Genomic DNA, 25,309 nt, shown 5'->3' with positions numbered 1-25,309 from the left:
CTGGGCTCAAGTGATCCTCCTGCCTCTGCCTCCCAAGTAACTGGGACTAAAGGTGTGCGCTGCTTTGGCTAAACACTACTTTTACTGTATCCCACAAATTTTGATAAGTTGTATTTTTCTTTTCATTTAGTTTGAAGTATTTTTAAATTTCTCTTGGGAGTTCTTAATTGACCCATGCATTGTTTAGAAGTATAGTGTTTAGTTTCCAGGTATTTGGGGGATTTTCCAGTTATCTTTCTCTTGCTAATTTCTAATTTACTTCCATTGTTGTCTGAGAACCGGCATTATATGATTTCTGTTGTTTTAATCCAGTTAATGTGTGTTTTATGGCCCAGAATGTGGTCTATCTTGGTGAATATTCTGTGTGAACTTGAAAAGAATCCAGAGTCCTCAGCTGCTCTCTGCAGTCTGCTCAGGTTTTATAGCTCCATTTAGCAGGAGTGACAGAGTAGAATATGCTTAGTCCATCTTTCCTAGAATTGAAACTCATCTTTATAATTTGGGGTGTTATCTTTGCAAAGGTTAGAGATATGCTTACTTACAATTTGCTTGTCTTTTTCCTATTCTTGGCATAATTTTTTTTTACATTTAATTTTTGAAAATTTTTAAATTTTTTCTTTCTCTTTCCTTTTTCTTTTTATCTTTTCCTCCTGAAATAGAAATGCTGACATACTTTTTTTTTAATTTCAAAATATTATGAGGATACAAATGTTTTTGTTACATGGATATACTGTATAATGCTGAAGTCAGGGCTTTCAGTGTACCTGCCACCAGGACAGTGTTCATTAATCTCTCCCACCCTTCCCCCTTCTTAGTTTCCAGTGTCCTCTAAGTATCTTTGTGCCTGCATATACCATTGTTTTGCTCCCACTTACTAGTGAGAACATGTGGAGTTTGTGAGTTTGTTTTCTATTCCTGAGATACTTCACTTAGGGTAATGGTCTCATCCAAATTGCTGCAAATAACATTATTCATTTGTATGGCTGAGTAGTACTTCATGGTGCACATTTTACCACATTTGCTTTATCCACTCATAAATTGATTGGGTACCTAGGTTGATTCCATATCTTTGAACTTGTGAATTGTGCTGCAATAAATATTCTAGTGCAGATGCCTTTTTGATAAAATGATTTCTTTTCCTTTGGGTAGATACTCAGTAGTGGAATTTCTGGATTGAATGATAGATAGGTCTGCTTTTTTAGTTTTTTTTTTTTTTTTTTTTTTTTTTTTTTTAGCTCTTTGAGGAATCTCCAGACTCTTTTTTATAGAGGTTATATAAGTTTGCAGTCTCACCAAGTTCCTTTTTTCCCCGTTTCAATGCTAGCATCTATTGGTTTTTGACTTTTTAATGATGACCGTTCTGACAGGGGTAAGGTGGTACTTCTTTGTGGTTTTAATTTGCATTTCCCTGATAATTAGTGATGTTGAACATTTTTTCATATTTATTGGCTGTAATTGCGTGTTGATACATTGCTTTATTCAATGTATATACCAATTTATAACCACCACCAATGTATGAGATCATTAGTTTTGTCATGTAGTAGATACATTTTAAGGCTAACACTTTTTTTTCACAAAGTTTTTTTTTTTTTTTTTTTTTAGAGAAAGGGTCTTGTCCTATTGCCCAGGCTGGAAGTGCAGTGGTGTGATCCTTGCTTATCCTAGCAGCCTCAAACTCCTGGACTCAAGTGATCCTCCTGCGTAGCTGGGACTACAGGCGTGTGCCACCATGCTTGGCTAATTTTTTTATTAGAGACGGGGGTCTCACTGTGTTGCTCAGGCTGGTCTTGAATTCCTGGCCTCAAGCTATCTTCCCACTTTGGCCTTCTAAAGTGCTGGGATTACAGACATGAGCCACTGTGTCCAGCCCAAGGCTAACACTTTTTGCCTAGAAGTGATGAGAGATAGCTTGGAAGTTCACCTATAATTAAATAATATTGCCTTACATGGTTAGAAAAGTTTGAAATATGAGTAATTAAGCATATATTTTAGCCTGAAGTTTTTCATATGAAATTCAGGTTTCTACCAGTGTTCACTTTATTTGTTGCCATTTTCTCCCCTTACCACCAGTTTTCCCTCTTAATATTAGGTTTTTGTGTTTTTTTTAACATTTTCCTTTGGGAGGTAGACAAAATGGAAGTGTGGAAGACATGGCTGAAGCTGATATACTCTGGGCTGGGGTGAAGAGAGCATTTTATTTTGAAGCCTTTCTCCTTATAGTGTATGAGATTTAGGCAGAGACCAGAGGAGATAGTATTATTATAAATATTGCCAGTTTTTAAAAATCAGGTCTTTAGGTTTATAAGCTAATAGAGGAAGCAGTTCTTGGTGAATGTCTTAGGTTGGCTTAGAATAGGATCACTTTGCAAACCCTGAATCTCCATATCATATTTTTGGAGATTGGTTACATGGAACATTTATTTATTTTTTTCGTAAATTAAAAAAAAAGTTTTGAGATGAGAGTCCCAATATATCGTCTAGGCAGGTCTCAAACTCCTGGGCTCAAGCAATTCTCCTGCCTCAGCCTCTTGAGTAGCTGGATCTACAGGTACACATCACTATGCCCAGCTAAGGAACATTTAATTTAGTTAAATAAATATTTATTGAGCACTTACCATATTCCAGGCACTGTACTAGGATCTGTAGATGTGGCAGTGAACAAATGAGGAAAAGAAAATCCCTGCCTGTATGGAACTTAACAGATTTGTAGGTGGAAATGAAAGACAGACAACACTGTAAATAAATAAATTACAGTACATAGTATGTTAGTGTTAAGTAGTATGGGGAAAAATAAAGCTGGTTGACTGGGGAATGCCAGGCTGATGTTGGACTAGTTTGAAGTTTTAATTGAACATTCAGGGAAGGTTTCACTGAGAAGTTGACATTTGATTAAACATTTGAAGGAGATGAAGCTTTGCGTATATCCAGGGAAAGACTAAAGATACTAGGCAGGGATGTCCCTGTGTTGGCCTAGGAATGATGGGAAGGCTAGTGTAGCTGTAGTAACTGAGGAGGAAGACGTAGGAGATGAGGTCAGGCAATCCTTCTGCCTCAGCCTCCTGAGTAGCTGGGACTACAGGCATGCACCACCATGCCCTGCTAATTTTTTTCTATATGTATTTTAGTTGGCCAATTAATTTCTTTCTACTTTTAGTAGAGACAGGATCTCGCTCTTGCTCTGGCTGGTTTCGAATTCCTGACCTTGAGCGATCTGCCCTCGGCCCTCGGAGCACCTCGCCCTCCCAGAGTGCTAGGATTACAGGCATGAGCCACTGCGACTGGCCCCACTTTTGCCATCTTAATGGTAGCTTGTTTATGCCAGCAGTGAAGAAGCATGGAGAGTGGTGATGGAATTGAGAAAGGTATTTTCCACAGCTTATTAAGAATTGAATATTTTTCCTTGTAAGAAGTGGTCCATAACCTGGGAGAAGTGGTAGTCAGTTGGTGCAAGGTCTGGTAAATACAGTGGTTGGCAGAGAGTTTCCAAGTCTAGCCTTTGAGCAGCATTGTTTGTGCTACTTGGGGTCGAGCATTGTCTTGGAATAGGATTGGCCTGTCTCTGTTGACCAATCTCAGCTGCTTAATTGCAAGTATCCTCATCATTTTGTACAGTTGGTTGCAGTAGACATCGCTGTAATCAGCTGACTAGGTTTCATGAAGCTGTAGTGGATAATACCAGTGCTGGACCACCAAACAGATACCATTAGCTTTTTTTGATGAATATTTGGTTTTGGACTGTGTTTTGGCACTTCATCTTTATCCCACCATTGTGCTGAATGCTTACGATTGTTAAAAAAAATCCAGTTTTCATCACATGTAACAATACAATGTAGAAATGGCTTGCCTTTATGTCATGACAGCAAAGAAAGGCAAGCTTAGAGACAATTTCTCTTCTGACGCTTACTTCATGCGGAACCCATCTATCCAGATTTGTTACCTTGCCCATTTGTTTCAAATGGTCCAATATTGTTGAATTAGTAACGTCAAACCTTGCTGCTAATTCAGGTTGAGATGGATTCGCTTCCACTACAGCTTTCAGCTCATTGTTATCCACTTTGGTCTTGGGTCATCCTCGTTGTTCATTTTCAAGATTAAAATCACCAGAATGGAACTTCTCAACATATTAATGTACTGTGTATTCATTAGTCACGTCCTTCCCAAATATTTCATTAATATTTTGAGCTGTTTGTGCCTCATTGGTTCTATGACAGAACTCATATTCAAAAATAACTTCAATTTTTGACTTATCCATGGTTTCACAAAAATTGCTCTAAACAAAAATATGAATCTTAGGTGTGAAACTATTAGAATTCTAGAGGAAAATGTTGGAAATACTCTTCTAGACATTGGCCTAGGCAAAGAATTTATGAAGAAGATCCCAAAGGCAATCACAACAGCAATAAAAATAAACAAATGGGACCTGATCAAATTAGAAAGCTTCTGCACAGCCAAAGAAACTGTCAAGAGAGCAAACAGACAACCCACAGAATGGGAGAAAATTTTTGCAAGCTACACATCTGCTAAAGGGCTGATAACTAGAATTTATTTAGAACTCAGGAAAATCAGCAAGAAAAAAATCAAACAACCCTATCAAAAAATGGGCAAAGGACATGAACAGAAACTTCTCAAAAGAAGACAGAATAATGGCCAACAAACATGAAAAAATGTTCAACATCTCTAATCATCAGGGAAATGCAAATCAAAACCACAATGAAATAGCACTTCAGTGAGAATGGCCTTTATCTAAAAGTCCCCAAACAAATGCTGGCATGGATGCGGAGAGAAAGGAACACTCCTACACTGCTGGTGGGACTGCAAACTAGTTCAACCTCTGTGGAAAGCAATATGGAGATACCTCAAAGCGATACAAGTAGATCTACCATTTGATCCAGCAATTCCACTACTGGGCATCTACCCAAAAGATCAAAAGTCAGTTTATGAAAAAGACACCTGCACTCGAATGTTTATAGCAGCACAATTCACAATTGCAAAGCTGTGGAAGCAACCCAAGTGCCCATCAATTCATGAGTGGATTAATAAAATGTGGTATATGTATACCATGGAATACTAATCAGTTTTAAGAAACAATGGTGATATAGCACCTTTTGTATATTCCTGGATAGAGCTGGAACCCATTCTACTAAGTGAAGTATCTCAAGAATGGAAAAACCAGCACCACATGTACTCACCAGCAAATTGGTATTAACAGATCAACACCTAAGTGGACATACAGGAGTAACATTTATCGGGTGTCAGGCAGGTGGGAGGAGGGAGGAGGGGATGGATATATACAACCACAATGAGTAAGATGTGCAACGTTTGGGGGATGGACACACTTAAAGCTCTTACTCGAGGGGCCAGGGGGGCATGGGCAATATATGTAACCTTAACACTTGTACCCCCATAATACACTAAAATAAAAGAAAAAAATAACTTCAATTTTTGACTTATCCATGGTTTCACAAAAATTGCTCTAAACAAAAATATGAAAGATAATCATAAGCCAAACCATGTGTTTGACAGCCTGAGTATGTACCTTCACAATAAAAACAAAATAGGAAGTGCCCTTTTGTTACAACATTTTGTGGCAAATGTATCTTGCTTACTCTATAAACCTATATCTTGTTCTTGCTCTGTAAACCTATCTTGTCCTTCCTTAGTAAACTTTGTTTCACTTTTGTCTTGAAAAAAATACATAAATAAATAAAACAAGAATTGTCAAAGTGATATGTCCCAAGATATCAACTGTCAAACTTGGTGCTTAAGGAAATTGGACGTTTCATACTTAATAGCCTAATATTTCAGTATAGTTTTTTTTGCAGTGTTTTCCTCCTCCTTAACTTTGTTTTAGTTTGTGGAGAGTTACGAGTATTTAGCATGGTCACTGACCTTGAAGAGATAACACTCTGCTTACTGATTGTGAAGGAATGGAAGCCTCCTCTTCTGTGAACACAAGTACTGTGCACTAGACCTCCTGTTAACTGGTAATGAGTTAGGAAGGGCAGAACTAGAGTGTGGAATATTGGTATTAGAAGGGCATCATGATGAAATTCAGAAACCTGTTCATATAAAAGTAACTGCAAGTTGCATTTTCTTTCCCTTTGTTCTCTTGTGCAACTTTCCCTCACTATTTAATAATGTTCTATTTTTACAGAGCCTGCATTTTTTATTTTAAGCTATGCAAGGGCAGCCCCTCCAAAAAGGATATTTTATTCCACATTTGAACTGGAGCTTTAAGTAGAAATATGGTAACTCTAGAGGGCCATTATTGTTGTGGTAGTATTAACTACAGAGAGAAAAACCCTGTATTTTCTCCAAAAAGGAAAGTGAAATTCAGGAAATCTAAGTTGGGGATTACCTGGTTAGCGGTCTTTCTGTGCTTCAGGAGTTGCTGTCCTGAGTAAAATCTTGGCTGTTTTGCCTTAGTGAATAAGTGCATCTTATTATGTGAAGACAAGAGTAAGAGACTAAAATAACTAGGGACAATGAAATGTAATGTATAATTAACTTCTGAAGTTGCTCACTTTAAGTGTCTAAGGTAGTTGAGAAGGAAAGGTGTCGCTGAGGATGACAGCAGACTTCATGGAAGAGGTGACATTTTGGCTGGTCTTGCTTCTATTGAGCAAGGATATGGAAACACAGATTCTGTTTGACATTTGGGAACTCTGCAGTTCTAAAACAATCGCCTTGTCTTGGTAGCTTCAAGGCATTTGCTGTGGCTCATTTCTGGGACTGTTTTGTCATACAGTTCAATGAGCTTAAATAAAGAAGCATGTGAAAATTTCTTTTTTGCTAGTATGGTTGAAAACTCTTTGTGACGAGTAGGTTCTAATTATTGCCAGCCTGTTCACCATAATTAGCGTTATTGTTATGAACCCATATGTATAGATTTGTCACCTACTCTAGGAGTTCTTAATCTTGGTCTAGGGAGGGTGCCAACTCAATTAAGACTGTTTTGAAAGTGAGAGAAAACCTATACCAATGTGGTAGAAGGAAGATAAGGAAATTTATTAATTTGTCACTGAAAAATCTCAAGGAAGAACTTCAGTTATGGTTGGATTCATTTTTAAAAGCATTATCAAGATTTTGTTTCTCTTTGTCTTTGGGGTGTTGGCTTGATTCTCAAACTGTGTGTAGCAAGAGAGCTGTTTGCTTCAGCCACACATCATTCAGGTTTAGGTCCAGTGGTTGCTGGAGTGAAAAAAATCTTTAATTTTCTCTTATTCTGCCCCTTGAGCCTTGGCTTGAGTCTTCTGCCCATTTACCAATTACTGTGGCCAAGAGGATGGAAAGTGCTAATTGGTTTCAAGCTTTACTGCTAGTGTTGGTTTCCATGGTATAGATTGTGAATGTAGGGGCAGGTGGATTTCCAAAAGAACATCAGGGTCTTTTTACCAGAAAAATGTTGAATGGTAGGTAAGCTGTTGAAAACACAAATCTACACAGTTTGAGAATCAAGCCAACACCCCAAAGACAAAGAGAAACAAAATCTTGGTAATGCTTTTAAAAAATGAATCCAACCATAACTGAAGTTCTTCCTTGAGATTTTTCAGTGACAAATTAATAAATTTCCTTATCTTCCTTCTTGAGCCTAGAAGTTTGAGATTGCTGTGAGCTAGGCTGATGCCACAGCACTCACTCTAGTCTGGGCAACAAAGCAAGACTCTGTCTCAAAAAAAAAAAAAGTACATATAGAAAAAATGAGCTGAGCATGGTGGTGCATGTCTGTAGTAGTAGAGACTGGGTCTCACTTTTGCTCAGGCTGGTTTCGAACTCCTGACCTCAAGCAATCTGCCTGCCTCGGCCTCCCAGAGTGCTAGGATTACACGTGTGAGCCACCGCGCATGGCCTAGAGTATAAATTTGGATAGTCATAGTACAGCCATATTTTGGATGACTTGCTAGGCAATGGAACTATAGCAGATGCTTAGGTATTTGTTCAAATAAATTAAATATGGTAAAAAAATCAAGCAGTTTAAGAGAATAAGAGAACAGTATCTACAAGTAATAAATTGCTTCCTTCTCCATAATTATGCCTTTCATTTACTTCTTTTATGTAGATATTGCAAGATTTTTCCTTCTTGACCTAAGATTTTTTTTTTGAAGTAGAATTTAAAACAATTTTAAGCCTTTTTATTTTTTTGCTAGCTTATGGTTTTGCATTTTAATCAGAAAATAAGTTTGAACACTTTATGGTTTTTATAGCAGTTTTCTGAACCATTCTGTTAGTGATTGGGAAAAAAAGTGGAATATTTCTGAGGGGTTTAAAGTTTGATATATTTTTTAAATCAACCTTACTGATTTTATTATTCATATACTCTTCTGTCCTATAATTCTGTGTGAGAATTGTAGGGGAAAAGTTGGAATGAGAGATACACCCTAACATTAATTAGGATCTATGATTGCTATACCAACTCCTCTTTTTAGTGTATGATTTAACCTACTTCATTTTATTAGAAGTTTTTAATTTAAAAAAAACTTAATTTTTATTTTTTAGAGATGGGATCTTGTTATATTGTCCAGGCCAGCTTCAAACTCCTGGGCTCAAGGGATCCTCCTGCTTAAGCCTCCAGAGTAGCTGGGATTACCGGCATGTGCCACCAAACCCAGCTAATTTTTAACTGTTTTTTAGAGATGAGGTCTCTCTGTGTTTCCTTGGCTGGTCTTGAACTCCTGGCCTCCTGCCTTAGCCTCCCAAAATGCTGGGATTACAAGCATGGGTTACCATGCCTGGCTAGGTCGTTTATTTTTATAACCCTTACAAATAATACTATAGTAAACCCCTTTGTGCATAGGCCTTGTATATATTTCTTTTATTTTGCTTTTAAAGATTGCTAGAGGAAAAGTTACTAGGTAAGAAGATATAAGTCTTTGAAAGGCTCTTGAACTTACATTACTACCAAATTACTTTCCAGAAAGATGTATTACTTTACCTGTGTCAGTGCTTGTCTTAGTCAACTCTTGAAGAATTGAATATTACCAGTTTAGAAACTTTTGCTATTTTGTTACATGACAGATAAACTTTTGAGCTATAAAAAGGAGTAGGGAAGGTATGTCAGCTACAGAGAGCAGCACTAGCGAGGTTGCATGCTGGCTTTGTGAGAGGCGCTGTCTGCCAGAGCTGCAATGGAAAGGAGAGGTGAAGGGGTTCTTAAAGGGATGTGTTATAGGACACTGCAAGAATCTTTCAGAGTGTGTTCCTTACACAGCTGTGCTCCGCAGTAAGCCCACTCTTGTCACCAGTTCAAGACAGAGGCTGGCAGCACTCTCTTAAAACAGCTTAATATAGGAGGGTTAATGGAACAAGTTATAGTCTCTGCCACAGCAGCTGGTTCCAAGGCCATGTAGATATTCATTATCTCCTTTCACTACCACCGTTTTAGATTTCCCTCACCCTTGGCCAGACTTCAACTGATCTAGGTTGCTTGCCTAAGACCATCATTCTTGAGAAGTCTGAGCCCTTGCTTGCCTTTCCCTTTCATGCCTTTGCCTTATGCTGCACTTTCCTGTTATCACTAGGCATGGAAGCACTGAGAACCACTTACTAGATTCAGTTACTCAGTTAAGCACTAGGGTCAGTTACCTCTGCCATTGCAGTAATTCCTCCTTTTGCCTGCTTGTGCACCAGCATGTGCCCAAAGTGACACAACAGTTGTTAACTTCAGATTCAGATTAGAAGTCCTCTGATAAAAATGTTTCCCCTCTGAAAATAATGACCTGTAATCCTAGCAGAGCCTTAAGTTACAGGGATGGTAGACAAATTCTTTTGGTCACTGGGATCATAGGAGCCAATCCTATATCTACTCACACCTCTTTATTGTACTTTGAAGATGCATTTATTGCATCTTGGAGGCCAGTTCCATGTTGTCTTAGGCTTACTCCTACTTGGTGATATAGTATATAGTGAGATCAGTGCTCAGAATCCTTTGTTACACTTTTTATTTTTTTGCCTGAAAAGGGTCACTTGGTCTGAGGTGTTGTTATGCCCCATGTTGGTACATCAGATACCCTTGGATGGTGACAGTGGCTGAAGCACTGAAGGCAGGGAATATATACTCCTCCAGGAAGGTTGTCAGTGCCAGTGTGGGCAAATTCCTGTCGCCTTCAGGGTGGAAGAGGTCCAGTGTGATCACCTTGCCACCCAAATGATTGGCTTCTCTTTTTGAGGAATTGTAACATATAGGGAGTTCAGAGTTGACTTTTGATGATGACATGTTGGGCGATCCAGCAGCAACACTAAGCTCTGTCATTTAATTAGCTGATACAACCTTGGACAAGTTACTTAATTTCTCTGTGCCTCAGTTTTCAGTTCTGAAAACATGGGATAGTGGTATCTACCTCATAGATTTATTATAGAGATTAAATGAGCTAATATATGTAAAGCACTTAGAAGGTTACCTGGCAAATAAATGCTAGGTAAGTATTAACTGTTATTAATTCTTCAGAGTTTAGGGAGAATTTGACTTTAAGAGCTTTTTTGCTTGAACTAGGGAGTGTGTATAATATCCAGACTTTGTGGGCAATCAGCTAAAAAGAATCCAAGGTAGGAATAGACTAAACCAGAGTGACTTGTAAAGCTGTTCAGAATTCAAGAACCCCCTTCCCCCAGGTAAAATGATACCCCTGAACTTATGAAGTCAGGCTCTGTAATCACCTCTATATCTGTAGGTGCCTCTTTGTATAGATTTGATATTTTAAATAGTCTTAGCTGCTTTTATGCTCAAGTTTCTATCCCCAGATCTATAAATTTATTTGCATTTGCCCTAACCTTTTACATGGCTTTTTTGTTTACAAAAAAAAGAGAGGTCTTTTTACTTTTGTCTGAGGCTAATCTTGCCACCTGTGCTCCTAATTCCATCAGTCAAATGTTTTAGACCTGCCATATGATCGGCAGTGGGAATACTAGATGAACAAGACAGATGGTCCCAGCCCTCATGGATCTTATGTGCCAGTGGGGAAGACAGATAATGTAAAATGCAATTATAATAAATGCACTGTGATAAGCAGTACTGGGGATGTATAGGGTGCTACTGTAGGAGCATAGTTATTTTTGAAGCCATGGGAGGATGAAAATGTCCAATGAGAATAGAAATTGAGAAGAGAAAAGAATCCTGAAGATCGACATTAAAAGATTGTAGAGAATGAAAAAGTTGCTGATGGAGAGGTAGGAGGGAACCAAGGTCAGTGTCAGAAGCCAAACAGAAGAGTGCATCTCAGGACAGAGGTAATGAGCAACAGACACTGCCAAGCATACAGGTAAGGGCCTTTCCCTCTTTCCTCTGAAGATATTTGGCTCTGTTAGTTATTCCTTCTGTCTAAATTCTGTGTGTTCCTGTTATTCTCATGTGTTTAACTCCTGAACTTCCACAGTGAGTGTTTGTACATTGAGTTTGGTAGGTGAGGGATACTGCATCCTCTGAATTCATTTTGTTCCTGAGCGTCACATGGTAAGTAGCACAAGTTTGGATAGTGAGGGATTTGTCAGAAATTATCTGAATTTGTTTTTCTCTTGTGTCGGAGTATCTGGGGATACTTGGGTCTCCTTTTATCCTGGTTCAGTGAAACTCCATTTGACAAAACAATTATCCCTTAACTCCACATTTCAGTTCTAGGAATAACTGTTTTCACTTCCTGTGGCCACTTCCAGACTACCATTCAGTGCTAAACCAACCCCCTCAAGTCTGATGTCTTCCTTCCAGATTAAGTGGAATCTGAATTTGTAAAGCTAATTAAAAATCTCCTTGTTGCTAAATACAGGGGATAGATTTCTGTTGTTATCTCAACTTGTAGGCAGCTTTTGACATTGTTGGTCAACTGAACCTTAGAATACTAAGGTTATGCCCTGGGTGTGCAAAAATAGAATACTTTAGTCTTTTCTGAAGCACCAAAGTTTTCTGGTGTTCTTATCCCTCTGGCCACTTCTTAGTCTATTGGCTAGTTTTTCTTCTTTGGCTCTTAAATGGTTGGTATATTGTTCTGTAGCATAGGTTCTCATCTCTTTTCACTCTATATTCCCTGGCTGATTTCATTTACTGCCATGGCCTTAGTTACTCTAATTAAAGCTTTTGGGTAGTAAATGAGCCTTAAAACTCTGATATAAATGTGTAAAGATCACCATGTTGTTAGTTTGGACATTTTAAATTTAACACATTGATAAAATCATCTTGATTATAGAAAAATCAGACCCTGTGCACCTGTGGATGTCTGGAATGAACTCAAGTGCAACAGTGATTAAAATAACTGCTGTTATTTAGGCTAGACTCAAACTCGAATCTTAGATTATTCTTGAGTGCTCAGAAAATATAATTTTCATTTCCCTTTTATGAGCTTGAGAAATCTACAAGCTAAGAAGTAGATGTATTAAATATGCTTTGAAAATATATTTTATTGTACTTTAATTCCATGTAGTGTTGATTTTAAATCTTCTGAATGGTTATTCTTTTTTTTTTTTTTTTTTTTTTTTGAGTCAGCGTCTCATTCTGTTGCCCTGGCTAGAGTGCCATGGTGTCAGCCTAGCTCACAGCAACCTCAAACTCCTGGGCTCAAGCAATCCTTCTGCCTCAGCCTCCAGAGTAGCTGGGACTACAGGCATGTGCCACCATGCCCGGCTAATTTTTTCTGTGTATTTTTAGTTGGCCAATTAATTTCTTTCTATTTTTAGTAGAGATTGGGTCTCGCTCTTGCTCAGGCTGGTTTTGAACTCCTGACCTTGAGCGATCCACCCGCCTTGGCCTCCCAGAGTGCTAGGATTACAGGCGTGACTGAGTGGTTATTCTTATTGTCATAAAGTATTTTCTAAAAATTATGTTTTGTCGTTCAAACGGTTCCAGTGGAGTTAAGTTTTGTTTGATAAACACTGCCCTCCTGTGGTTAGAGTAAATTAAATGTTTTGCAAAACTGTAGTCTTTACACTTACATAAAACTTCTAAAAGAAGGTAATGGTTTGACATAGTATTTATGCTCAAAAATATATGTGAGTATTTTGGTGTTTTTTTTCTTCTTTCTTCCCTCTTGGTTTTTTCTAATGACTGCACATTTTCCTCACTTCTATCTATGCACATTTTCTTATGTGAATTACAAGAGTTAAATGTAAACAAATACAGAAAAATTATTAAGCTATTGAAGGGAGGGAAGCTACACTGACATGTAGAAGTGCTAAAAGAAATAAAAAGACAAGATCAATCAGTTATGATACATAAAAATCCTCTATAGAAAATCAATAGTAAAAAGATGAAGGATAAACTGGAAAACATATTTGTAATAAATGTGACAGTAAAAGACCCCACTCACCTCCACACACAGGGTTTCACTCTCACTCTGGCTCAAGTGTAGTTTTGCAGTCACAGCTGACTCTAACTTGAAACTCCTGAGCTCAAGCAGTCCTACCATTTCAGCTTCCCAGGTAACTGGGACTATAGGTTCATGCCACCACACCCAGATAATTGTGAGCCACAGTGCCTGGTCCTTTTTTTTTTTTTTAATATGACTTTTACCTCAGGTAACCAAATAGTTGAGGAAGAAAGCATTTCTTTTTAGATGCATTTTTAGCTTATATATGAAAAAGTAATGCTAGACTATCAGCACTTTTCAGCCCCCAAATAAAATAATGAGTGGAGGTAGGCTGGTGAAACAATTGGGTTGGAATGCTGATGGGAAACTATGATATATGGATCAGGTGGACCACATCTGTCCCACTGATCCACCTTGGCAGCTCAAAACAGAGACCCACAGATATTTTGGGTGTTCTTATGTGGTGTGATAGGAAGTATACAATACTGCCTATGAAGTTTTTTTGCTAAAACAAAGTCTGAATCTGAGCAAGCTTCGAGGTGCCCATTCTAATTTTCAAGAAATACAAGGGACAGAGGACCATATAATTAGCAAAATACAGAATGTAGGAAACTGTAGTACAATCCACTTGTTTTCTTCAGTAAGTAATGGAAGAAAAAAGGGTGGGAGAAATCCATAGCTTAAAAGAGACATGTTAACCAAATGCAATATTATGGGTCTACCAGTTTTAACAAACCAACTGTTAAAAGAAAGTTTTTTTCCCCATGAAAATTTGGGGATACTGACAAAATAAGTTGATATTAAGGAATTATAGACATTTTCTGAGGTGTGAAAAATTTTTAGAAGTCCTTGGTCTTTTTAGAGCAACATACTCTAAAGCATTAGTTGATGAAATGTCTGAGATTTGCTTCAGAATAACCCAGTTTGTGGAGTGGGAGTTGCGGGAGGTATAGATGAATGAAACAAGCTAGGCCTTGTGTTGATAATTTGTTGAAGCTGGGTGATGGGTACATGGTGGTTCTTCTTAGTGTTCTCTCTACTTTTGTAAATGTTTTTAAATTTTCATAATAAAAAGTTTTAAAAGTATAGTACTAAAGTCTGTAATTGAAAAATATTTTCCTTTCTCTTCCCCAACTATTTATAGCTTTACATATTCTGAGAAAATTTAGCATAATACTTTTCTAAATTAAAACTAGTTCTAACTGTGATAAACATTTTTAAAAGGAAAATAAACTGTCCTTAAGCAGTTTTTTTTTTTTTTTGGCATATTATGGGGGTACAGATTTTAAGGTTTCAATAAATGCCCATTTCCCCCCTCCCCCCAAAAGTCTGAGTCTCCATCATGACCATCCCCCAGATGGTGCACATCTCACTCATTATGTATGTATATACCCACCCCCCTCCTCCCTCCCCCCTCCCTCCTTAAGCAGTTTTAACTAACTGGTTTCCTCCTTTTCCTTAAAGAACAGAACACCTGGGAAATCAGCAAAATCCTCACTAAAAAGGCAAAAAATAATTTTAAGGCTTTCATTTTTTTTTCTTTCTTTTCTTTCAATTCTTTCTTTTTCTCTCTTTCTCTTTTTGACACAGGGTTTCACTCTGTTGCCCTGGTTAAAGTGCAGTGGCATCATCATAGCTCACTGCAACCTGAAACTCTTGGGCTCCAGTGATCCTCCTGCCTTGGCCTCCCACATTGTGGTATCTACATGGCTGATCTGCAATATCTGACATTAATGATCTTTTTGCCACAGTGTGTTAATAGTGGTGCGGACCGGGATTTGGATTCTGGCTACCACTTATCTTACTGTATTATGTATGGAAATATGACTGAGCCTTAGTTATCCTACTTTTTAAATGAGGATAATAATGATTTTCTTTTTAAGGTTGCTGAGACATTTAAATGAGAGGATGTAAAGAAAGCCCTTGCTTATATCTTCTTCATAAATGGTAGCTGGTCATATCACATTGTGGTATCTACATGGCTGATCTACGATATCTGACATTAATGATTTCTATTACACCAGTCCTTTATCTGTTGTTATGGCTTACTGTGCTAATACACTAGTGTAGATTCTTGAAAGTTATTTCAATTTTAGCTTTCATTGGCATCTTTTAACAGCTGAAGGGTCTTTAGTTTTTAAATGGTAAGAATGGAAGTTGATTTAGGGATAAGAGAGTTTCTGCCTAAAATTTAGATCAAAACAAAAGAGGAAACTAGAATTGATTTAAAAAGATGTTATTTAAACCAAGTCTTTTGGTAGTAATTTCATTCATTTGAGAATGTCCTTATTTCTCCTTCATTCCTGAAGGATATTTTTGCTAAATATGGAACTTTGGATTGACAGTTCTTGTCTTTCTTCGTTCCAAAATGTTATTCCATTGCTTCTGCCCTCCATGGTTTCTGATGGGAAATTCATGGCCATTTGAATTGTTGTTCTCCTAACTGGAATGCATCATTTTTCTCTGGCTGCTTTCAAGATTTTTTTGTTGTCTTTAGTTTTCAATAGTTTGATTGCAATATATCTGGGTACAGATATCTATTCAATCTTGTATGAGAGTCATTGATCTTCTTAAAATTGTAAGTGTTTATTTTTCTCCAGTTTGGGAAGTTTTCTGCTCTCTTCTCTTCTTTTGTGACTCTGATGATATGAATGTTAGAGCTTTTGATATTCCATTGGCTCTATTTATTTTATTTTATTTTTTTTCCCCTCTGTATTAATTAGATTGGATAGTTTCTGTTGCTCTATTTTCAAGTTCACTCACTTTTTCCACTATTATCTCCAGAGATTCTCCTATTGAGCCTTTCTAGGGAATGTCAGTTTTAAATTTTGACTATTGTATTTTTTTAGTTCTAAAATCTGAACTAAATTTTAAATAAATGTACATATATGAAACAAAATAAAACTCAAAATAAATACACACATATGTATCTGCTGAGACACTGTTATCTTATTTGTTTCAAGAATATTCACCCTGAATTCTTCAAGCATAGTTATAATAGCTGCTTTTGTCTGGTAATTCCAACATCCCTGTCATCTTGAATTCGTTTTATGTAGCTTGTCTTTTCTATGCTGACTTATTGAGATTTTCACAATTCTTCATATGTCAAATGAGTTTGGATTGTATATTAGACATTTTGATCTTGTGTTGTGTTACCGTCTTAAGTCCTATGGAAAATATTGATTTGGGGAGAAGGGAGAGGGATTTTTTTTAGCTGGCATTTGACCTTGTTAGGTTCAAGTTACAAGTGTCTATCTACCTTCTGTGCACTAAAACTCTAATGTCTAGATTTCAAAGTATTTGTAGAGTTACTTGGATCTGTCTTGTGTGCGCACCACTTAGTATTTGGAAACTGGGTATTGGTCTAGCTGATGGCATGTTGCTTAAGGTCAATCTATATATGTATAGCACCGGAGTGACCCTGGGAATGTTTGTAGAACTTCATGGTATCACTTTCTTAATCTCTTTTCTCTTTGCAAGTTCACTGATGCTCTTTGGTTCCTAGAGACTTTTCTTCCTTGTCTTCTAGCTAGAAAACTGAGATTTTCATTTCTCTGTTTTGCCACACAGTTTATGCTGCTTCATCTGCCTTCAGTGCCAAGCAGGCGGACAGTAGAGAAAGAATATAAATCATGGGGATTTCCCTCATATTTGTGGGACCAACAGGTTCCCTTTTCTTTGAGTTTTCGGTCCCTGCATAGCAACTACTGGTATCACCACAAATACTGCCATGGGATTGCCTGGGACAAGGGCAGAGAGAAAGAAAAGGAAAAAACAACAACAATAAAAAAACCCTCAAAGCCAAACAAACCAAAACCCAGGGGATTTCTCATCCCACTATCTAACACATTGCAAGGGCCCCTTTTACTGTGCCTCAGACCAAAAAAGAGAAGACTATTCTCTTAGAATACTTTCTGTCTGTACTTAGTGTGCAGTTCTGGGTTGGAGGCTGCCTTTGAGTCCAGACTGGGATGTACCAGAAGAAACTAAACCAGGAAACTTAATTACTGGGCTAGTGGTACTGCTTGTTGTGGTTTCCTCCTCAAGTGACCTGCTCTCATTTTAAGAGTCCTTACATTGCTGTTCTGTGCATTCTGTCCAGGATTTTAGTTGCATTTAATGGGAGAGACAGGATGGAATTTTCTTACTCTGTCTTTATCAGAACCAGAACACAGATAAACATGTATTATTTATTTGTTTTGGTTAAGAATTTATTGTGCACCCATGTGGTACTAGGCTTTGCCCGAGATGTAAAAATAGATAATCTTAACGTGATTACAATAGGCCACAAGTAGGGATGGGATATGGGGATGGAGGCAGAAGTAAACAATTGCACATTCATTAATAGTGAGTAATTGAGCTATTAATCTTAGCTTTTTTGATCAGTTTCTGCTTCAGCATTTGACTTATTGTTTGTAACTGAAGGGAAGAAGATCTGATTTTTATTTTATTTTATTTGTTTTTAAGAGACGGGGTCTCACTATGTTGCCTAGCCTGGAATTATAAGTACACACCACTGTGTTTAACTAAGATCTGGTTTACATTCAGTTAATTTTCTACCTGGTATCTCGCACAATATAAGGGATGAAAAGTCTCTGGAGATATGTATGTTGTGGATATAATTATTAAGACAGAATTATAATAAATAATTACATCTATATATATTAAGAACTTAAAATTAGATGAAGTAATTTATTATTGTATACTTGTTTCTCAGGTCTTAGAAAAATACCCCAATACACCCATGAGTCATAAAGAAATTCTTCAAGTTATCCAGAGAGAAGGACTAAAAGAAATCAGGTGAGTTTTTAAAAATATTATTAGTAACAATTATAATACTTGATTAGAGTATTTGGTAGCATTAGTAGTATATACTTTAGTCTTGAAGATTGATTATTTAGTAATAAGTACTTTGATAATTTCTGATTTATTCAGCTGTCAGATCTTTGCAGTTTTTAAGTCATTGGATAATTTTAAGACCAGAAGTAAGTTAAAAAATTCTTAGTGAGAAAGAGGGTATAGCTTTTACCATGCCCATGCACTTTAATTGTTTGCAAGGCCTGGAGCCATCTTCAAGCCTTCATCTATCACTTCAGGCTTTTGATTTAATAAGCTTGGTCAATAGCAGATAATAATTACTTTAGTGCAGGGAAAATGCTAGAGGTAGACAGATAGTCTAGGAAGAAATAACTTTAGCCAAAAAGGATAAAAAGGAAAAGACATAGAAAGTCTTATCATGTTCAGATATAATAGGCTGGGGTCAATTAACATAGGATCAAAGATTATACACTTTAATCTCTAAGAGCCTTACTATATTACAGTAGCACATAATCGTAGCACAAATCATTCATAATTAAGACTCTGTCATCAAGAAATGTTAAAATTATGTTAAATAAATATACTATGTATATTAAGAAATTTGGGAGTCTACATTAGAGAGATAGATGTTCATTCGAGGTGGAAAAATTTGCAGTGCTTTTAAACAATATTTGTAAATGGACAACAATATGTTTTTAGATAAATAGCTATTGTCTGACCTAGATTTCAATTCTCATTTTCTTTTATATTTTTTAAAAAGAAAATATTGTAGAAAATCATTTTCTTTTCTTTGACATGAAATTCTTTTTTCCTAATTTTTAAAATGTATCTTTTTAAAAACTTCTGTACAATTATCTTTAACATGAAATTCTACTGGAGTTTATTTATTGGCTGTTTTTTAAAACAGTTTAAAAGTTTTTTGTTTTGATTTGTGGCCAAAATTTAGTGGGTTGGAAATAAATTAGATTTGCTCTGTTGATACGAAAAAGTGAAACATAAATTAATATCTCTCACTTTCTGTAGTATGTCCCTTAAAAATTGAGTGTAAATATTTTTATTTAAAAAGTTTTTTTTTTAAATTTAAGTTTTTCTTTTTGAGACAGAGTCTCACTCTGTTGCCCTGGGTACAGTGCAGTGGTGTAATCATAGTTCACCGCAACTTCAAACTCTTGGGCTAAGCAATCCTCCTGCCTCAGCCTCCCGAGTAGCTGGGACTACAGGCACATGATGACAGCTGGCTAATTTTTCTACTTTTTGTGCACATGAGGTCTCTCTATGTTGCTAGGCTGGTCTCAAACTTCTGGCCTTAAGCAGAAGGCCAGTCCTCCTGCCTTGGCCTCCCACAGTGAGGAGATTATAGGCATGAGCCACGGCACCTGGCAGGTCTTCTATATTCCTACTGATTTTCTGTCTACTTATTCTATTGATTATTGAGAGAAGAGTATTGAAGTCTCCAAGAATAATTGTGAATTTATTTTTCTTTCAGTTCTTTCAGTTTTTCCTTTATGTATTTTGAATGTTTGTTGTTAGGTGCATATACAACCCTGCAATAATTATGTAATGACCGTCTTTATCCCTGGTAATAATCTTTGTTTTGAAGTCTGTTTTGATATTAACAGAGCCACTTTTGATTAGTGTTTGTATAGTACATATTTTTTCCTTTTAATTTCTCAATGTCTTTATATATTTAAGGTAGGTTTTTTATAGGTACCATTTAGTTGTTTTTTAAAAATCCAGTCTGGTTTCTGACATGATTAGATCTGTTCTCCCATTTTATTATTTATTTTCTGTTTTTCCTCCATACTTTTGTTGTGCTGTCCCCTCTTTATTACCTTCTTTAGAATTATTTGAGTGTTTTGTAGTATTCCATTTTCTTTTTTTTATTGGCTCTTTGACTATCTGTTTGTTTCAGTGGTTGCTCTAGAGATTATAATATGCAACCCATACCTTTCACAGGCTTCTTAGAGTTAATATTTTACCACCTCAGATAAAATGTAGAAGCTTTACAACCATTTAGGTCCCTTTACCCATCCTTTTTTTTTTTTTGAGACAGGGTCTCATTGTGTCATCCAGGTTAGAGTGCAGCGGTGCTGTTACAGAACACTGCAGCGTCCAACTTCTGGGTTCAAGCTATCCTCCTCCTGAGTAGCTGGGACTACAGGCATGTGCCACCACGCCTGGCTAATTTATCTATTTTTTGTAGAGATGAGGTCCCGCTCTTGCTCAGCTTGGTCTCGAACTTCTGGGCTCAAGCAATCCTCCCACCTTGGCCTTCCAAAGTACTAGGATTACAGGCATGAGCCACCTTGACCAGCCTGCCCATCCTCTTTATGTTTTAGTTATAGTATGTGTTACATCTTACATGTGGAAAACCCCACCATACACTGTTATTAATTTTGCTTTCCATACTAATAGTTCAAAGACTATGTTTACCCAGATAGTTACCATTTCTTTTGCTCTTCCAAATTTGTTCCAAATTTCCCTCTAGTATTATTTCCTTTCAGTCTAATAAACTGTCTTTTAATATTTCTTTTAGAGCAGTATATTTGTGGTGAATTTTCTTAGTTACCTAAGAAAATCCTAAGAAAAGATATCTGAGAACGTCTTTGTTTTGCCTTCATTTTGGAGAATATTTTTGCTGGAGATAGAACTCTGTGTTAATAGTTCTTTTAGTGCTTTAAAAATATTGGTCAGGCTGGGCGCAGTGGCTCACGCCTGTAATCCTAGCACTCTGGGAGGCCGAGGCGGGCGGATTGCTTGAGATCAGGAGTTCGAAACCAGCCTGAGCAAGAGCAAGACCCTGTCTCTACTATAAATAGAAAGAAATTAATTGGCCAACTAATATATATAGAAAAAATGAGCCAGGCATGGGGGCGCATGCCTGTAGTCCCAACTACTTGGGAGGCTGAGGCAGGAGGATCGCCTGAGCCCAGGAGGATCGCCTGAGCCCAGGAGTTTGAGGTTGCTGTGTGCTAGACTGACGCCACAATATTCACTCTAGCCTGGGCAACAAAGGGAGACTCTGTCTCAAAAAAAAAAAAAAAAATACTAGTTCACTGTCTTCTGGCCTCCATGATGAGAAATCCATGGTCATTTGAATCGTTGTTGCAAGTTACGTAAATTGTTTTCTCTGGTTGCTTTCAAGATAATTTCTTTATTTTTAGTTTTTAGCAGTTTGATTTTAATGTGGCGAGGTGTGGATTTCTTTGTGTCTAATCTATTTAGTGTTTACCAAGCTTCTTGAATCTTTTGGTAAATTTAGCAAGTTTGCAGCCATTCTTTCTTTAAGTTTTTTATTATTCCATATTCTTTCTCTTCTTCTGGCAGTCCAGTGACATGATTACCTCTTAGTATTTTACTACTATTCTCTGAGTTTCTGAACCTTATTCTTTCTGTATTTCAGCTTAGATAACTTTTATTGCTCTATCCTCATATTTCTGCATTCTTCTCTGTTATATCCATTCAGCTATCGAGCCCATCCAGTGAGATTTTTATTTCTGACATTGTACCTTTTAATTCTAAAATTCTTGTTTTCTTTTTTAAAGTTTCTATTTTGCTGAAAACCTCTGTCTTTCCATTAATTTTAATTGCATTTATGTTTATCTCATGGAGTGCTTTCATTTTTTGTCTGATGATTTCAACATCTGGGTAATATCAGGATTGGCAAGTGTTGGTTGTCTTTTTCCTTGAACATTCCTTATATTTCCCTGGATCTTTATATATTGAGAAATTTAAGATATTTTGGACATTATGAATATTGTGTTTTTTAGGTTCTGTTTTTTTTTTTTTTTTTTTATACCGTACGCAGTCAACATATCTGGTTGCAGACTACATGTTCTCATGACCTTCTACAAATGTTGGTTCAGTTATCAGTTCAGTTTTCAAAGCCTCTACTCTGCTGTATTGGGTGTGTCCCATGTATTTGCCACTGAGGATTAGTCTGAGATTTGAGCAGTGGTTTAATTTTCAAAGCCTTTGCTGTGTTGGTTGGGAATGCCTCACTTATTCACAGCTCAGGAACGAGCCCAGGCCTTTCTGGATGGATAGTAGAGAATTCTTTTCTCCAGTTCTGTTCTCTCTGGAACTCCCCGCACCATGCTTTTGCCTGCCTGCAAGGGCCCTATTTCCCTGTTTTCTGGCCAGAAAGACAGAACTGCTCTCAGAGTTTTATCTGTAAACTGCAGTTGTGCACCTCCCCAATTAGGACCTGTTCTTTAGCCAAAATGGTGAGAGAAAAACCTTGGAAGTTCATTCTGTGAGAGTTCAGCCAACTGTGAAATTAGAAGTAACAGTCCATATGACTGCCTTCACTTACTAGACCAACTGCTTATTTCAGGGGTCCCCAAAAGCACTCTGAAGGTTCTATAATTTGCTTAGAAGGGCTTGCATAAGTCAGTGAAAGTCATTATGCTCATGGATATGGGAAAGATACAGGGAAAGGTTATGGATTATGATCAGCCAAGGAAAGAAACATATAGGGCAGAGTCAAACACAGAGCTTTCAGTCTTTCTCTGCCCATGGACTCAAGAAAATGTTATTTTACAGACATTACTGTGTGAATATGCATGGAGTATTGTCAACTAGCAAAGCACTCTCAAGCCCGCATGCCCAGTTTTTATTGGGGCTCCATCTTGTAGGCATGTTTGACTGTCCATGTGGCTGATCTCAGTTTCTAGTCTCCAGCTCCTCCAGAAATCCACTGATGCTGACTGACCCTAAATCTCACCTAAATCTTTACCCCAAATCTCATTGTTGAGTGTCTCAAAGCCCCCACTCTAAATCATATCGTTATCATCTGGCCAGCCCAAGGCTCTCTAGGGACTGGTGATTACCTTCCAGAAGCCAGGGACAAAGGCCAGACATTTCTTTGGGTAAAGGCAAATTCTTTACTACATAACCCCATATGAATCAGGTTTTGACTTCCTAGTATTCCAGTTTTTTTATTTTTTTATTTTTAGTGTTTTAGGTAGTTGCTTTTTAAGAATTAAGTTATAATTCACAAGTAATGAAAGCCACCCTTTTAGGGGTACAGTTCAGTGGATCTTAGCATGTTGACCCAAAACATCTTTATCACTGCAAAAAGAAACTCCATATTTACTACCTGTCATTCTCATTCTCCCTCTTCATTGCCTCCAGCCCTACAAATCTTTCTGTCTCCATGAATTTGCCTATTTTAGACATTTTATATGAATGGAATTATGTAATATGTGATTGTTTGTAACTTGCTTCTTTCATTTAGTGTAATGAATTGAAGGTTAGCTTATGTTATATTCATCGTGTGCATGTGCCACAGGTTGTTTATCCATCATCCATTGATGGGCATTTAGGTTGTTAACATTTTTTGGCTGTCACGTGTGATGCCACTATAAACATTGTATATAGGTTTTTTGTGTATGTGGCGGGGGGAATCACTTTTTGTGTTTTTGTTCAAAGGTTTTAGTTTTAATGAGAAAATTAGACAGATAGTCATTGGCTTGTTGTCTTCACCAAATTTGAAGTCAGTTTTAAATCATGAAATTGGGTTAAGCTTTAATTAAATTCATGGATGCATACTCTATTAAGCCACAGACTTCAAGTCAGAATCATTTTGTTTTTATTTGACATAGAATAGAATTCTAGATTTTAGTGTACCTTTTGTTTTCTAGTCATTTTTAAAAGTGCAATGAAGAGGTTATCAATAATCTGTAATAGACTATCTAACACAGGCATTTTATGATGAGGTGTTTGGTAACTCAGCATTGACTAGTTCCACAATTGGACCTTGGTTCTTTTATCAAGTAAGTTAGTAGATGTAAATAGAACACAACAAACCAGTGTGAATCCGTTGGTATGGTTAAATGTTTAAGCATTGCTCTGTCCAAATATGTGTAGTCAGCCCTTGTGGGAAAATAATACACCTATCTCAGACATTTGCATATGACAATAACAAGATGATATGTAGTTTGGTTTATATTTAATTAATTAATTAATTAATTTTTGAGACAGAGTCTTGCTTTGTTGCCCAGGCTAGAGTGAGTGCCGTGGTGTCAGCCTAGCTCACAGCAACCTCAAACTCCTGGGCTCAAGCAATCCTCCTGCCTCAGCCTCCTGAGTAGCTGGGACTACAGGCATGTGTCACCATGCCCGGCTAATTTTTTCTATATATTAGTTGGCCAATTAATTTCTTTCAATTTATAGTAGAGACAGGGTCTTGCTCTTGCTCAGGCTGGTTTCGAATGCCTGACCTCGAGCAATCCGCCCGCCTTGGCCTCCCAGAGTGCTAGGATTACAGGCGTGAGCCACCGCGCCTGGCCAGGTTTATATTTTAGATAAAGCATTATGGGTTACTATATAAAGAATACACTGTGTCAGTGATGAGTTGAGGGAATTAAGGAAACTAGGCTATTGCAGTAGATTAGGCAGGATATGGTAGTTTGGATTAAGGTGAAGGTAAATGGAGCTGAAGAGAATAGATAGATTTGAAATATGTTTTAGGTAGAATGGGCAGGAATTACTGATGGATTGGATGTGGAAGGTGAAATAAAAGGAGGAAATAAAAAATAATTTCTAGGCCTCCTGATTGAATAGCTGCTATTTAGTGTAGTGAAGAACTGAGGGATAAACTGGTAAAGTTAACGTCCTGGTTGGTGAATTAAGGATTAATTGAGGGCATATTGTAGACCCCTCACTCCCAAAAGGTTTTGTACTTCATGAAGGGTAAGTATGGGTGATTTTGTCAAGAGAGCAATACAAAAGATAGCACAGATATGAGGCTGTAGAATAGGTATCTGTTTTTAAAAGTTAGTATCTACTACCTGTTTTGGACATTAATGAATAAACAGTTCCTGATATGTTATAGACTCCAGAAATACATCCTTTTCCTTTTGTGATGATATACTTGTACATTTCTTACAAGTTTAGATTTATAAGTTAGGTTCTGAAGACACTTTCTTAAAATATAAATTTTTACTTTTGGAAAGTTCCAGACTAAAACATAAGTATGTATCCTCCATCCTAAATTATAAATAGTCCTCCCACCCAGACTATTTTGAAGTAAACTGCAGACATTTTATCACTTGAATATTCCAGTATGTAGCTAACAGATAAGAACAGATAAGACTATTTATGTGGAATGTGGATATTCTGACTTATTATAAAAAATAGAGCAACTAAACCTACACGTTAAGCATGCACACTATTGACTGAACACACACACCAAATGA

General features: G+C 37.1%; 1 protein-coding gene across 3 annotated transcripts in view; it reads left to right on the top strand.

Annotated features, from left to right (window-relative positions):
• The window catches only part of ASXL2 (ASXL transcriptional regulator 2), a 110,704-nt gene that overhangs the window by 17,279 nt on the left and 68,116 nt on the right, over positions 1-25,309 (top strand). Inside the window, exons 1-2 of one of the 3 annotated variants that reach the window (XM_076000611.1) lie at positions 1,592-11,255; positions 18,007-18,089. The exons of 1 other annotated variant lie outside the window; for it this stretch is intronic. In XM_076000611.1, coding sequence (XP_075856726.1) covers positions 18,034-18,089 — 56 coding nt within the window. In that variant the 5' untranslated portion in view covers positions 1,592-11,255; positions 18,007-18,033. Of the gene's footprint in view, positions 1-1,591; positions 11,256-18,006; positions 18,090-25,309 lie in introns of those variants that run through there. One more of the 3 variants, XM_012788150.3, reaches the window with a different exon arrangement.

Source organism: Microcebus murinus, chromosome 3 (assembly GCF_040939455.1).
Source record: "Microcebus murinus isolate Inina chromosome 3, M.murinus_Inina_mat1.0, whole genome shotgun sequence".
Classification (NCBI taxonomy): Eukaryota; Metazoa; Chordata; class Mammalia; order Primates; family Cheirogaleidae; genus Microcebus; species Microcebus murinus.
The sequence above is the reverse complement of the archived record's forward strand: the minus strand, read 5'-3'. Positions and strand labels throughout refer to the sequence as shown.